Source organism: Pyxicephalus adspersus, chromosome 10 (genome assembly GCF_032062135.1).
Source record: "Pyxicephalus adspersus chromosome 10, UCB_Pads_2.0, whole genome shotgun sequence".
Lineage (NCBI taxonomy): Eukaryota > Metazoa > Chordata > Amphibia > Anura > Pyxicephalidae > Pyxicephalus > Pyxicephalus adspersus.
The window spans coordinates 57,615,900-57,630,449 of record NC_092867.1 but is presented as its reverse complement, the minus strand read 5'-3'; the positions used below and the strand labels follow the sequence as shown (position 1 = coordinate 57,630,449).

Below are 14,550 nucleotides of genomic sequence, written 5' to 3'. Positions count from 1 at the left end.
TCGGTGAGTACTTTTTTAATTTACCGGTATGTATGCTTTTATTTTCTTTTTCTCCTAGGTCTTATTTTCGGGGTAGGTCTTATATTAGGGCAGGTTTACAAAATAGTGCTGGGTCTTACTTTCGGGGTAGGTCTTATTTTCGGGGAAACACGGTATTCATTTATTTCCTGTTCCAAACTATCACTCATGTCTTGTCCTGGGGACAACAATGTCTTCAGGATGAGAAGTGAGAGGAAATCATCCAGTATTGACACAAAATGACAGACAGCCTAACCCCTGCCCTTGATGTTTTTAAAAATACTTTTCCAATGATTTTGGATAATCTCAAACTATCCTGGTTTAAATCCTGTTACCCTTTTTCTTTTATTATATGTTCTAGATGGACAATACAGAAGGTATAATCCAGAGGAACATCTCCATATATCTCCAGGTGATGATGACACCACATCAACATGCAAACCCCATTGCTCTAAATCTCTCTTGTGGTCCAGATCTACCATTTGACCATTCAACGCATGAAGGGGTGTCCTTGATCACTCCCACCTCTTAAGTTCAGCCATCATAAAACCCACGGGGGGCTTAACATCTTCCTATTTCACACAGAGGACCTCATTTCCTACCAGAGATTTCATACAGGGGAGAAACCATATTAATGCTCTGAGTGTTGTGAATGTTTTACCCAGACAGAGGTTCTCACTTCCCATCAAAGATCTCACAAATTTGTGAAGCCCTATTAAATGCTTTACAAATAAATGATACCTGATTGAACATTACAATATTCATTCGGAATCAATGTCTTATCCTGTTCTGAATGTGGTAAGTGTTTTACCCAGAGAGGTAAACTCATCGTACATCAGAGATCTCACATGGGTGAAAAGCCTTTCTCATGCTCAGAATGTGGGGAGTGTTTTCCCAGAAGGTAACTCTCATCAGTCACCAGAGAGTTCACACAGGGTAGAAGCCATATTTCTGTGCATAGTGTGGGAAGTGTTTCTTAGGAAAAGATAAACTTATAATGCACCACACTGCTCCGAATGCAGAAAGGTTTCAGACAGAAGTCGGATCTGGCTAACCTTTGGAAGGCCCACACGTCTGAAAACCGATAGTCCTGCCAATAGACCCCGGGGGTCTGTAAATAAAATAAAGAGACAGTGAAGCCCCCTGTACTGAGATGTATGAGAGACCCCTGACTGGGCATGACTTTTGGCTGGTGACACACAATGACATGATGTGAGGAGGAGAGCTGGAGTCTAATAGAGGCTGATGGCTCCTGACCCACCACTGGGCACATACTGTCCCCCCATTACTGTCTACTGACGGAGGAGGGGAGAAGAAGAGATTGTTGTGTGAATGAACAAGGAGAATCTGGGACTCTTTTCTGTATTTAGTGTTTACTACTCACCTGTGCGGATCTCTGGAGGGATTTCCTCCCATTGGATCATCACCCATCAGAGATGGATCTTCTCCTAATCAACCTATGTATGTTGAGTTTTGATAAGATTACAGCCCTACCTACCTGATCTCCTGATGTTCCTGTGTGGAATCCTGGGAACACATAGGACGGGGACATCTCTCTGGATCAATCTGTAGGAAACACACACACTGATTGAATACATTGTTTATAAATCTTTATGTAAGAAGATATGTTTATCCTGGTGGATCCCCAATACTCTTCTCTCCTTTACAAGAAATGAAATGTCCTCTTACAGAGTGATGTGAGGGGTGGCTGGATGTAAACTATGGCATCCTTTGGATTCTTGTGTTCACCTTAACAATCTCAAAGTTCAATATTTCTAATCCTAAACATGGAATTTTGATTAGTCAGTAAATTTGACACAAGTCAATACCAGGACATGATCTGCATGGAGTTTGCAGGTTTCTGGTTTCCTCCCACCTTCCAAAAACATGCAATTAGGTTAATTGGCTTCCCCCGAAAATTATCTTCAGACTGTACTAAAGACATATGACTATAACAGGGACATTAGATTGTGAGCCCCTTTGAGGGTCAGTTAGCGATATGTCTATGGACGTTGTACAGCGCTGTGTAATATGTCGGCACTGCATAAATACGGTGTAATAATAATAAGAAGAAGTACTGGAGCCAAACACAACAGTGGAAATATTTAGGTACTATATTGCTTTTCTATATATCTTTCTCACTGCACATGCGTGAGATCGGCAAATTTTTCTCTTTGAGCAAAAAGGCTCATTCTGCGCATGCCTGAGATGTGCGGGCATGCGTAGAAGGAGTGCTCAAGAGCCTCCCGGGATGCCTGATGTAGATAGCACTCCTATTCATTATCGAGCGCCTAGGCAGCCGAAAATTAGAGGGCGGTGCTGCACCTTTTGTACATAAAACAGAATTTTGACCCTACATAACAGGGTTCTCTACCCTTTTATCTAAAATGAAAAATCAGAGTATTTGTATGCTTTAAGCTAAAACAAAGTGAGTTCTGACCTTGATTTCCCACTATACATTAATTTACAATAAACCATTTGCAACATTACAACCACACATAGATCCTATGCATTAATGTACAATATATTAATATAAACGTTTATTTGAAAATAGTCTTGGCTAATGTGTGGACTTCAAGAAAATGGCTTCCGGTCTCTAAAGCTAGAAGATCCTTCAGGCCGAGTGCGTTCCACGGCTGCCTAGCAGCAGTAGCTCGGTTGCTATGGCGACGCGCGTGCGCGGAAAGATCCACCAGGTGGAAACTGAGGCTGGTGGCCATTTTGTTGTAGCTCACGTGAGAAAATACAGGAATGAGAATTGTCTTTCCGGCAGCTGCTGAGGCTGGAGCGTTTGAGCCCAATAAGGAGGAGGTAATAATAAAAATACAATATTCCAATTATTATTTGGACTGGATGAAGGCAGAGGGTGAATCATGGCTCCTCCACAAATCATTTTTCCCTGGTGTGTAGGACAGTAGATGGTGAGCACTGCTGGGGCCAGGGATGATGGGGTTGAAAATGAATTCGACAAAAAACCTTAATTCATGTTTTACAGATATATGTCCATTGGTCAAATCTGACAAAAAGATATTTTGAATATACGTTCATGGTAGGGTTGGCATCATCACCTTGGTTCCAAGTTTATTTATAGAAGAAAGGCCATAAGTTGGCAACCCTACGTTGTGGTGATCCGCAGATCAGTCCTCTCTTTGGTCTGCTTGGGGCAATCTTAATCCGTCACACTTACTATATGGCTAAAAGTATGGGGGAACCTTCTTCCCCTCCCAAAAAATTGCGTTCCAGTGTCTGAGATCCATACAATATAGATAAGACTTTGTATACAATTGTGTCTTTACAACCTAGTGGTTTTAGTTTGGCGATGTCCCAAACTCCATGAAGACATGGATGGACAATGTTGATGTGGCAGAAGTAGGATGTCCTCCTCGGAGCCTATCGAACATTTTTAGGATGAATTAGAGTGCCGATTGTCAGTCAGATCTTCTCATTCAAAATCCGACCTACAAATTATATTTTGTCCAAATTGGCAAAAATTCCCCTACACCTATTTCCAAGCTGCGTGGAAATCCTTTCCATAAAGGTGGAGGCTGTTACATTTACAAATATTAATTCCCATGGGTTTGTCATGGGATGGCCAACAAGTCCATAGAGTTGTGATGGTGATGTTCCCACCATAACATGACCATAACCTTCAAATATAAAAACATAAAAAATGACAAAGCAGTGCTTTTATTATTTCTCATCAGGGACCTGGAGCCAGATTCTGTCCCAGTTACCAAAACTCCAAAAGTAATCCAGCCTGTGGGTCTACTCATTACGTCAAATGTTTTCTACGTTGGCAGCCCGGTATTTCTACAGGCCTACCTGCTGAGTCTTTTATTTACCTTGGCTAACCTTTTTTAATGGGCTTGGCCTTTACATTTTGTGCATATTTTTGCAGCTGTAAAATTATAAACCAACATATTTTGTGTACTTTCCCAGAAATAGAAAATAGTCAAGGGTATTGAGGAGGACACCGGGATCTGTAGAAGGACATCATTATGGAGAACTGGCCGCCCCTCACATCACCAGGTAAGAGGAAACTTTCATTTCTTGTAAAGGAGAGAAGAGTATTGAGGATTAGTGTTGGTCGAATAGCTCACTATTCGATTCGACAGCTATTCGGCCGAATATAGCAAAAAAAATTCGGGTGGTCGAACATCGAATTCGAATCCTCAATTAGCTGTGACCGCACAGTTCCCACGGTCCAGGAATCCCACAATGACATTATGATTCATAATGTCATTGTGGGATAACCTGTAAAAAATAAAAAAAAAACAAGTTTAAAATAAAAAACAGATACGAAATAAATAATTGAGGGGAAAAAAAAAAAAATTTTTTTTTCCTCCCGAATTTTTGCTGTCGAATGCAGCAAAATTCAGTTCGGGTATACCCAAATTCAAACAGCCATATTCGGGTCGATTATAGGGACAACCCGAATTCGAACATCAACACTATTGAGGATCCACCTAGATACACACATCCTCTTATATAAAGACATAGAGACAATGTATTCAGTCAGTGTGTGTGTTTCCTACAGATGGATCCAGAAATACCCCAGAGAGATGTCCCCGTCCTCTGGATTCCACACAGGAACATCAGGAGATCCCTCAGGATAATGTAAGGAAAACTTTATTTTTCTGTGAGAGTAAAAGGAGATAAACCAAGAAATCTTTGCTTTACTGATATTGTAAATGGATCTTTTCCTAAAAGGCAACTAAAGATGCAGAAGAGCCATCTTTCAGGGTTGATGAGTTGCCTAAAGAAGTAGAACTCCCTCAAGAGTTCGGCACAGGTGAGTAATAAACCAGAAATCCAGAAAAGAGTCCCAGATTCTCCTTGTTCAGTCACTACAACAATCTTCTCTCTCCTCTGTAGACAGTAATAGGGAGACAGTATGTGCGCAGTTGGGGCGTCAGGAGCCATCAGAACCCGTTAAAAGGTTGCTTTCTTCACGTCCTGTCATTCTTTGTTATTTGGCAAAACGTCCATCTTCATTGGAATGTGTCAAAGAGGAGAAAAAAGGAAATTTAAGGATTAAGGAGGAAGAAATCTCTCCAGAGATCAGCACACGTGAGTTATAAACACTAAATCCAGAAAAGAGTCCTAGATTCTTCTTGTTCAGTCACTACAACAATCTTTTCTTCTCCACCTTCCTCTGTCAGTAGACAGTAATGGGGGGACAGTATGTACCTAGTTAGGGGAGTCAGGAGCCATTAGACTCCGGCTCTCCTCCTCCGATCATGTCATTGTGTGTCACCAGCCCAGAGACGTGACCAGTCTCCCCCCACACACACTCTCTGGGGTCTCTCATACATCTCAGTACAGGGGGCTTCACTCTCATTTTTATTTACAGACCCCGGAGACACTCAGAGAGACGTTAAAGCTAGAGGACATGTCAGAATTAAAGAGGAGGAAGTTCCTGTAGAGATCAGCAGTGGTAATTAGACATTACATCGAGAAAAGAGTACCAGATTGTTTGTTTAGTTTCTGTTCATTACACACATTAAGAGCTCATCTTTATTTACAGACCCTGGAGACATAAGAGGGACTCTGAGCAATGTCAAGGTTAAAGAGGAAGAAAGACTTGTGAGGATTAAAGAGGAAGATATTCCTATAGAGATCAGTGCAAGTGAGTAATAAAGAATAAAATCTTTACCCGTGGTATCTCAGAGCGGCCAATCACATGTTATGTTAGCGAATGTTGACAATTACAAATGAACCCCTTGAAATTCCTAAGCCATTGAAAACAGCATAACCAGGGCTGCTGTGTTTCACAAAACTGATTGAGATCCCGATGAAGATAGAAGCAGCCTCTCTTTTGAAAAGTACAAGATTTATTGTGATTGTTCCTAACGGAACTGCCTTCCCATTCAGAAAATCTTAGCATCTCAGTGCATACATTTTTGTTGGCCTGCTGCTGTAAGCTGCACCAACAAGGGTCTTTCTTACAAGGGGTTTTACCGGTCTTCATTCTACTTGGTGTTCTTTTTAGCATTGATTACCTTCCTAATGGGGCTTGGAGATATTTTTTGATGTCCTACATATGGGTGATACGCCTGGCTGTCATGATGGCCTCCATTATATTGACAGTTCCTACTGTCTTCATAGAAGTCCTCAGTGTTGTTTGGTGTGGAGGAGGTCAGTATAGCAGAAGTGGCCTGTTGGTTGATGCATATGAACCTACCCAGATAGCCTAAGGCAGTGGTGTCAAACGCAAATACACAGTAAGCCAAGATTCAAAACTTTAACAAAGTCACAGGCCAAACTTGAAACTGAAATAGCACCGCTACTACAATTCTCTGCGTTTACAAAACAGTCCAATGGGGGGCCACGCATAGGCAAAGAGGCTGCTGGTCAATAGACGCGAGTGATGCCGCTGCTACAATTCCTGGCATTACTTGCATCTAATAAACAGTCCAATGCGGGGCCACGCATAGGTGGAGAGGCTGCTGGTCTTTAGATGCAAGTGATGCTGGCAATTGTAGTGGTGCTATTTCAATGCAGCGGCGGGACAATTGTATTTCATATCGAGGATTCTTTTGGGGGCCAAAAAAAAGGACGTTGCTGGCCAGATTTGGCCTTTGTGCCAGAGTTTGACACCCCTGGCCTAAGGCATGAGCTTTGGAGTCCATTTCAAAATTGGCTCCTTGCGGTCAGGGGAGCTTTTCCACCGAGGCAGAAAACCTGTATTTAACATTCTCTAAAAACAATAATAAAATGTTCTTTCTGTAGGCATATCCTACATCATTGCTGAATGCATTGTCCAAATGTGATTCTGATTGGACAGCATTCATCTGCTTTCTGCTGATATATTGTTTGCTTATCGATTGATAGCTACCATTGTCCGTCATTCCTTAAAGCAGTCTTCTAGATGTGTTTGATATCACCAAGACAATGTATCCATTTTTTACAGGTTACAGTAATGGAAGTACGCCAGAGAGACATCCTGGTCATTTGTATTCCCAGGATTTAATGCTGGAACATCACAAGAGCCCTCAGAGTGATCAGGTAGGTGGAACAACAGCATTTGCAGAAGGGGATTCAAAAGAGGCTCCCTTCATGTAAATGTACTCTATGGATTATAACTAATCTATTATTATTATCAGTGGTATCAAAAGGATTTATATAGCACCACCATATTACACAGTGCTGTACATTAAATAGGTGTTGCAAATGGCAGACAGATACAGACGGTAATACAGAAGGAGAAGAGGACCCTGCCCCGAAGGGCTTACAATCTAAGAGGTGAGGGAAGTAGCATACAATAGGAGGGGAGATATGGAGTGGTGGGACGTAGTAAGGGCTTTAAGAGACAGACGTAAATGGGTAGGCAAGTTTGAAAAAAAAAGGTTTTGAGTGCTCTTTTAAATGAGCAGAAAGTAGGAGCAAGCTGGATAGGATGAGGAAGACCATTCCAGAGAGTCGGGGCAGCTCTTGAAAAGTCTTGGAACCTTGCGTGTAAAGAGGTTATGAGTGAGGAAGTCATTAGTAGGTCATTGGAGGAGCGGAGAGAGCGGCTAGAGGAGTATTTTTCTACCAGGTCAGAAATGTAAGTGGGACAAGAACTATGGAGGGATTTGAAGGCAAAGCACAGGAGCTTGAATTTGAATCTAAGGTGAAATGGAAGCCAATAAAAAGAACTACAATGTGACACAGCAGAAGGAGTGATGGGAAGAATGGATGGGTCTGGCTGCAGCATTCATAATAGATTTTAGAGGAGAGAGTCGGGTGGAATACCAGAGAAGGAGGAGGTTACAGTAGTCCATATGAGATATGAGAAGAATGTATATACGGAGTTTAGTGCGTAGTGGGTATGGGTAGGGGCAGATTTAAAATATGTTGCACTGGTGACAATACCTGGAAATGTTCTAATATGGGGGGGGGGGATGGGGGGTAAATGAAAGGGCAGACTTAAAGGTGACTCCAAGACAATGTGCCTGATGGCAGGGAAGAATAACATTGTTGTTAACAGTTAGAATTATGGCATGGAAAGATTTGGCATTTGAGGGGGAGGGGGAAGATGATGAGTTTGGTATTATCCAGGTTGAGTTTCAGGAATCGGTCAGACATCCATGATGAGATGGCTGACAGACAGCATGAGACCTTATTCTGGACTGAGGGAGACAGGTCAGGGGTGGACAGATAGATTTGAGTGACATCAGCATACAGATGTAAGCCAAAGGAGGATATGAGACTACCGAGAGAGGAGGAGAACAGAGAAAAGAGAACCGGTCCAAGGACTGACCCTTGGGAAACACCAACAGGGAGGAGAGTGGGGGAGGAGGAGTTACCATTGAAAGAAACCTAAAAGGAGTGGTCAGACAGATAGGAAGCAAACCAGGAGCGGTATCACTGATACTAATGGAGTGCATGATTTGTATTGGAAGGGGGTGATCAAAAGTGGAGGGAAGATCTAGAAGAGAAGGGAAAAATTGCCTTGAGACTTGGCTCTGAGAAGGTTATTGACCACTTTAGTAAGGGTTGTTTCAGTTAAATGAGCAGCTCAAAAGCCGGACTGCACAGGGTCAAGGAGAGAGTTGGTGCTCAGGTAATCGGTGAGTCTTTTATAGACAAAGCGTTCAAGAAGTTTGGAAACATGGGAGAAGGGACAGTAGCTGAAAGGAAGGGAGTGTCTAGTGAGGGTTTCTTCAGGATAGGAAGAATTATGGCATGTTTGAAAGTGGAGTGGTATAAACCAGTAGAAAGGGAGAGGTTGAATAATTGGGTTAGTGCGGGGGCCAGGTTGGAGGAATTGGCATGGAGTAGATCAGAGGGAATTGGGTCAGGCGGACATGTAGTAGATAGAGATGAGTGAAGAGAGGAGATTTCATTCATGGTAACAGGGCTGAGGGAGGTCAGTGATGATTTACAAGTGGAAGGGGTGGTTATGATTGGAGTGGCACGGTGAGCAGACATAAGACATCATGTCTGATTTTGTCAATGTTATCTTTAAAGTAGGTAGCCATTTTCTTGGGCAGAGAAGGTTGTGATAGAAGCAGGTGTGGGGTTTAGGACGTAGTTATTTGTTGAGAAGAGACTGTGAGTCTTGGAAGTTTGAGAGGATACAAGCATAAAAATAATTGTGCTTGGCAACAGTGAGTTCAGTGTTAAAGTGTTGTATTCTGGCTTTGTAGACCGTGAAGTCAGCGCTGAGGCCAGATTTCCTCCACTTGCGCTCCGCTGCATGAGCATTCTTTGGTAGATGTTTGGTGTGATTGTTGTGCCAGGGTCAGGGGTTAGCAGGATGGGGGTAGCGGAAGGTGGCAGGGGCAACTTTATCCAGAGCCAAAGAGAGAGTTTGGTTGAACTTTATCTGGTGATGTGATTGTAGATAGAGCGGGGGTTAGGGACGTAAGGCAGTTTGAGAAAAGGTTGTGGTCAAGGTTATGGATATCTCTCTGCCATTGACCAGGTCTGGGATGTGGCAAAGAGAGCAAGAGTTAGATATGTTGAAGGTGATTAGGTAAAATCATATTAATGACAGTAAATATGTGTATGTAAAATCCATCGGATCCATAGATAGATTTGGGGTACCTGCTCCCTCCTTCTGGTGACCCCTCTGATAACAAATGTAAAAATTGTTCTCGTCTATAAGTGGTGTTCAGGTGCCAGGTAGATAACTTTCCATTCGTATCATTTTGGGTTATTTAGGAGGAAAGTTTTGTCAAAGTCGAAATCAAAGAGGAACCTGAAGATCTGTATGTGATGGGTGATGTCCCATGCAAGGAGGAGGAAATCCCTACAGAGATAGGTGCAGGTGGGTAATAAACATTCAATCTGGAACAACAATAATCAAAACATTGTACCTGTTGCTTTTAAACTTCTACTTCAGGAGCATGGCCCAAATGTAGTTTCTCAAAAATCAACTCTAATAGACCCCAAATCTCCTAAAACGTGTTGTTTTATTTTAATTCAAAGCTTAACCTCCCTAGCAGTTCATTTCTTTCTGGTTTTATATGTCTAAAAGCAGTACATTGTTTTTCATGAAAATTTCTTTTACAGTATAAAATAGTATGAGTATATTAAAGTTTGAAAAACAAAATCATGTAGAAACAATAAATTGAATAAATTAAAAAATCTATGTATTTCAAAAAAAATACACATTATACTCATACTCAAATATATATATATATACTGCAAAATAAATGTTCTTGGAAACAATGTACTGCTTTTACACATAAAAATCCAATGTATTGCATTCAATACAGTTATTTTGTATTGAATGCAATACAAATAGATTTTGAATTTCCCGCCCGCCCCGCCGGCAACATACACACGCACCGACGTCACCGGGAACTCCCAGTGACTCATCGGATGCAGAAGCAGGAAGAAAAAAGAAGACGGAGATTGCGGCGCGGGACGCCGGCAGGATCAGGTAAGGCTCTATTTACTATTACCTTCTCATAGGTTTATATACCCAGAGTGTGATTCAAGGTTACCACATTTGGCAACTTTTTCTACCCCGAGTCACCCTCGGGGGTTACCTCTAGGGAGGTTAAAGTAGGGAGACATATTTATGAAAAAAATGCACGCTTCCAGGCTATTTTGGATGTATGGAATAATGGTCTGCTTTGTTGGCACTTAGAGCATATTTCCACATGTCCACCTACCCCACTCTTGTTCAACAATATGGAAATTATTTTGGGTCAGCATCAGTTTTTCAGCACTGGTGTACTACTTTCTTTGCCCCCTATGTAATGAATGGCTGTGTAGACACCCAGGTGCTATGGGGGCACTTGGGAGTGCACTAGATGAGACAAGGGCAGCCACAGTCTGACTGGATAGTAAAGGCTCATTGTTCAGAGCATATAGGAAAGTGTGATCTCATACCAGGGATAGGGAGGTACAAATTTAAGATACAATATCAAAACAAGAGGCGGTTCAAAATTTACGGTGGGCAGCGAACGAGTAGTCAGATGCAGACAGAATTGGGTGTCTAGAGAGACAGAAGTGTATAAATTATGAATACATGAGCACAGGAACTCCTAAAATAATTCAGCAGTAGCATAGTGACCTAGTCATAAGTATGTGTCACTAGGGCTGTCTTGTATGGTAGAACATGATCACATGGTAGAGTTGTCTTTTGACTGGTAGAGGTGCATACACTCCATTTGGAACCCAAAATTTTGGTCACCCCATGCTGGAAGGGGGACCCTGAGCTGAAAAACGGGAGCATTGAAAATAGAGCTATTTAATATGACACAATAAAGAATAAACTGTCAGTGGTGTTGCCTTGCCTTACTCTAAAATAAAAAAAATAAAAAGTTGGCTTTGCATGCATACACATTCACATACTTTCAATGATTCCCATTTCTTTTTTCCTACAGATGGACGTTACAGAAGTTTTAGCACACGGCCAATTATCTCTCCAGGCGACAAAGAAAATGATGACATCACAGATAATTCTTCAGATGAAAACCCATCGACCCCAAATCCCCATCCACCAATCCCCAAGGCAGATCTAGCTGCTCCAAAACGCTTTCCATGCTCCGAGTGTAGGAAAAGCTTCATCAGAAAAGAAAACCTTCTTTCTCACCAGAGAATCCACAGGGGTGAGGACCCCTTGTCGTGTCCAGAATGTGGCAAATGTTTCATTTGGAGAAGGCAGCTGGTCATACATCAGAGAACCCACACGGGAGAGAAGCCGCTTACCTGTTCAGAATGCGGGAAGAGTTTCAGTGAAAGGTCCAACCTAGTCAGACACCAGAAAAGTCACTCAGCCGAGCGGCCTTTTGCATGTTCTCAGTGCAGCAAATGTTTTACCGATAGAACCAAACTCAATAACCACCAGAGGACTCATACGGGGGAGAAGCCATATTCGTGTTCTGAATGTGGGGAACGCTTTTCTAGAAAGTCGTCTCTTACCAGGCATGAAAAATTTCACAGAGGAGAAAAACCATATTCATGCACAGAATGCGGGAAATGCTTTACCGAACGGGCAAATCTTGTGACACATTACAGGATCCACACCGGTGATCGCCCCTACACCTGTTCTAAGTGCGGGAGGGCTTTTAAGCAGAGGTCTGACCTGGTTAGACATGAGAAGGTGCACATGCGTTATCAGTGGCACTTCTGTTCTGAATGCGGGCAGCAGTTTGCGCTGAAAGCCTCACTTATAGCTCATCTTAGTACACATGGGAGGCAAGAGCTTCCTGTGTCTGGTAACAGCAGCTGAGTCCGGCTAGGTGCTCAGAGACATTTATATTTCTGGGATTTGATGAGATTTGCTTTCCGAGTGCCCTGATCTGCATACTGGCTGTGCCCATTATAGAAAGCTCCTACCATCTCTGCTGAATTTATTATTTATTTATATTATGGAGAATACAACAGGAGGAGGTGGAACTTGCACGAGAGGGCAGGAACAGGTCTGGAAATTTTAGTAGGGCAACCACTTTTCACCATGACAAAACCCTTCCAAATTATGTTTTAGAGAATACTTGCAAAAAATATTTTCTATAAAGCTTAGGGTACATTAGGTGAACCACATTGGTGGTCAATGAGAGGGCCTCTTCGGTGGAAGGAATGCAGATTATTGTTGTGGTCGGTGTTGTACTCATATACAATGGGCAACCGTGCTGGTGGTCATTGGGTCAAATAGCCTCCTTATATGCAGCTAACAATCATTGTCATTGGTTTTGCATGCAGCTGGCTCTACCAAGTGGCTTTGGTTCCAGAACTTTCTAGGCACCGTCATACAGAAGATCACTTCACCATTGCTAACTGCTCAAGGAACCCTTATGAACCCTTGGAGGAACCTAGGATTCCACAGAGGCTTAGTCAGAAGGATATAATGGTTGACTCATGTCTCTGCCTATTGTATAATTTTAAAAAGAGTTGTTTACGTAGAAATCTAATGACAAAATAAACAGCTAGAGCATTATCTAAATGCTTTCGGAAACCCTAAAGGGATCTGACCACCATTCCACTGATACATAACGCTTGCTGTTCCATTCATTTGTTAGGGACTTCAGAAATCCCCAATGTTTCAGAGTATATGATATTATGTGGCCTTCTCTCCTTCCTCTTAGGATGCCTGGTGATTGCCTACCTAGGCGTAAGCACTGACACATGAGGGGGGTACAAGGTCATTATCCCTGTGTGAGGTTCAACATGGAGCTTACCCTGGGGTTACTTCTGGGACTCCAGCAGACAAACAGGAGATGAGGGAACACATGGGGCTTCTGGTGATGACAGGTTCACTTTAAGAAACATTTGTGGTGTATGGAATAGGCTTTTAAACAGCATTTACTAAAATTGGAGTTTGCATGTCAATTTGTACTGAGGTGACTAAAAAGATGGACATCAGCTGGAGGACACCATGGGTTATGAAGACACCGCTTCATTATGAGACCTAAACACCTTCCTAGAAAAAGGAGACAAAATTACAAAATGTTTATTTTTATTTATGTTAAAACAAATGAAAATAAAATATACCTGGAAAAAAAATTGTTGATTTATGCCACTCACAAACAGACTGCACACTTTACAGAGATTCCAACTCTCCATTTGCTGCTGTCCTGTGCATTCTGCTGATATGGCACAAATGAATCTCCGTCTAGGAGAGGAGCCAGTACAACTGCAAAACTGAAGGGAAGGCCATTGGGGAGCTGAAGGGTCAGCATTAGAGTTTACATACATTCTAACATTTAGGTGAACCTGCTTTTACCACACTGAGCTATTTTCACAAGCTCACTTTACCCAACACTCCCCCACCTATATTGTGCCCTGCGTCTCCATTAACTTAACCACCTGGCTGTTTAACCCGACCTTGGTTCGGGGGGAAAAACACTTGGAAAAAGTGTTAAACCCGAACTTTTCTCAGGTGGTTAAACAAGCGTTATATTGCAATCCGATTGTCATACATTGTATGACAATCGGATTACAACTGTAAGAATATACTTACCCTGTCCCCGCAGCTCCTCCGGACATGTCTGTCCTCTTCAGTCTTCTCCCGGCGAGTGCAGTGACGATCTCTGGGGTTTCCCGTGACGTTGCTGCATGCGTCGGTGCGGGAGGCGGGGCGGGAAATTCAAATCACTTTGTATTGAGCTCAATACAAAAAAAGCTGTATTGAGTCCAATACAAAGAAATCCTTATATAATATATATATAATTGTATTATATATATATATTATATAAGCTACTGTACATATACATTACATTATACACTTTTTTTTTTAATAATTTTATTTAAAGATTTTTTTTTATGTTTTTTAAAAAAAAATTTTAATATTACATTTATAAAATTTTGGATATATTTCGGTGAATTATAAGTAATTATTGAGTAATTCAGTGAATTATAGCCTACAATGTAAAAAATTTAACACTTTTTGCATGGAAGTTCGGAAAGAATTAGAACACCCGGCGTTCGCGTACGCGTCCCTCCTGATGATGTCCGTGCATGCACCCGTCGATGGGGGTCGTAGCGGGAAATTCAAATATTTTGTATTGGATTCAATACAAAGTTCTGTATCCAGTCCAATACAAAATAATACAAAATATATTTATGTGGTTTTGTCTATAGGTATGTGAC

The 14,550-nt window shown here is 41.9% G+C and overlaps 1 protein-coding gene and 1 long non-coding RNA gene across 5 annotated transcripts in view; one reads left to right on the top strand and one right to left on the bottom strand.

Moving 5' to 3' along the window:
• Positions 1–1,018: 1,018 nt before the first annotated feature.
• The window catches only part of LOC140339167 (uncharacterized), a 15,130-nt gene continuing 1,598 nt past the window's right edge, over positions 1,019–14,550 (bottom strand). The window contains exons 2-3 of one of the 3 annotated variants that reach the window (XR_011922388.1): positions 13,140–13,381; positions 1,019–1,584 (exon numbers count right to left, since the gene is read on the bottom strand). This is a non-coding gene — a long non-coding RNA (uncharacterized lncRNA). Of the gene's footprint in view, positions 1,585–4,684; positions 5,008–11,075; positions 11,671–13,139; positions 13,382–14,550 lie in introns of those variants that run through there. The other 2 variants (XR_011922386.1, XR_011922387.1) reach the window with 2 other exon arrangements.
• Positions 2,669–13,146, top strand: LOC140339013 (uncharacterized). 2 transcript variants are annotated; one of them, XM_072423488.1, is made up of 10 exons: positions 2,670–2,829; positions 3,958–4,047; positions 4,556–4,635; positions 4,729–4,810; positions 4,894–5,088; positions 5,372–5,455; positions 5,546–5,647; positions 6,932–7,026; positions 9,670–9,775; positions 11,346–13,146. In XM_072423488.1, exons 2-10 carry the CDS (start codon positions 4,017–4,019, stop codon positions 12,191–12,193), a joined length of 1,623 nt encoding a protein of 540 aa, XP_072279589.1. In that variant the 5' UTR covers positions 2,670–2,829; positions 3,958–4,016; the 3' UTR covers positions 12,194–13,146. The 2 variants fall into 2 exon arrangements, with proteins under 2 accessions (XP_072279590.1, XP_072279589.1); XM_072423489.1 differs by lacking the exon at positions 5,372–5,455 and having other exon boundaries at positions 2,669–2,829.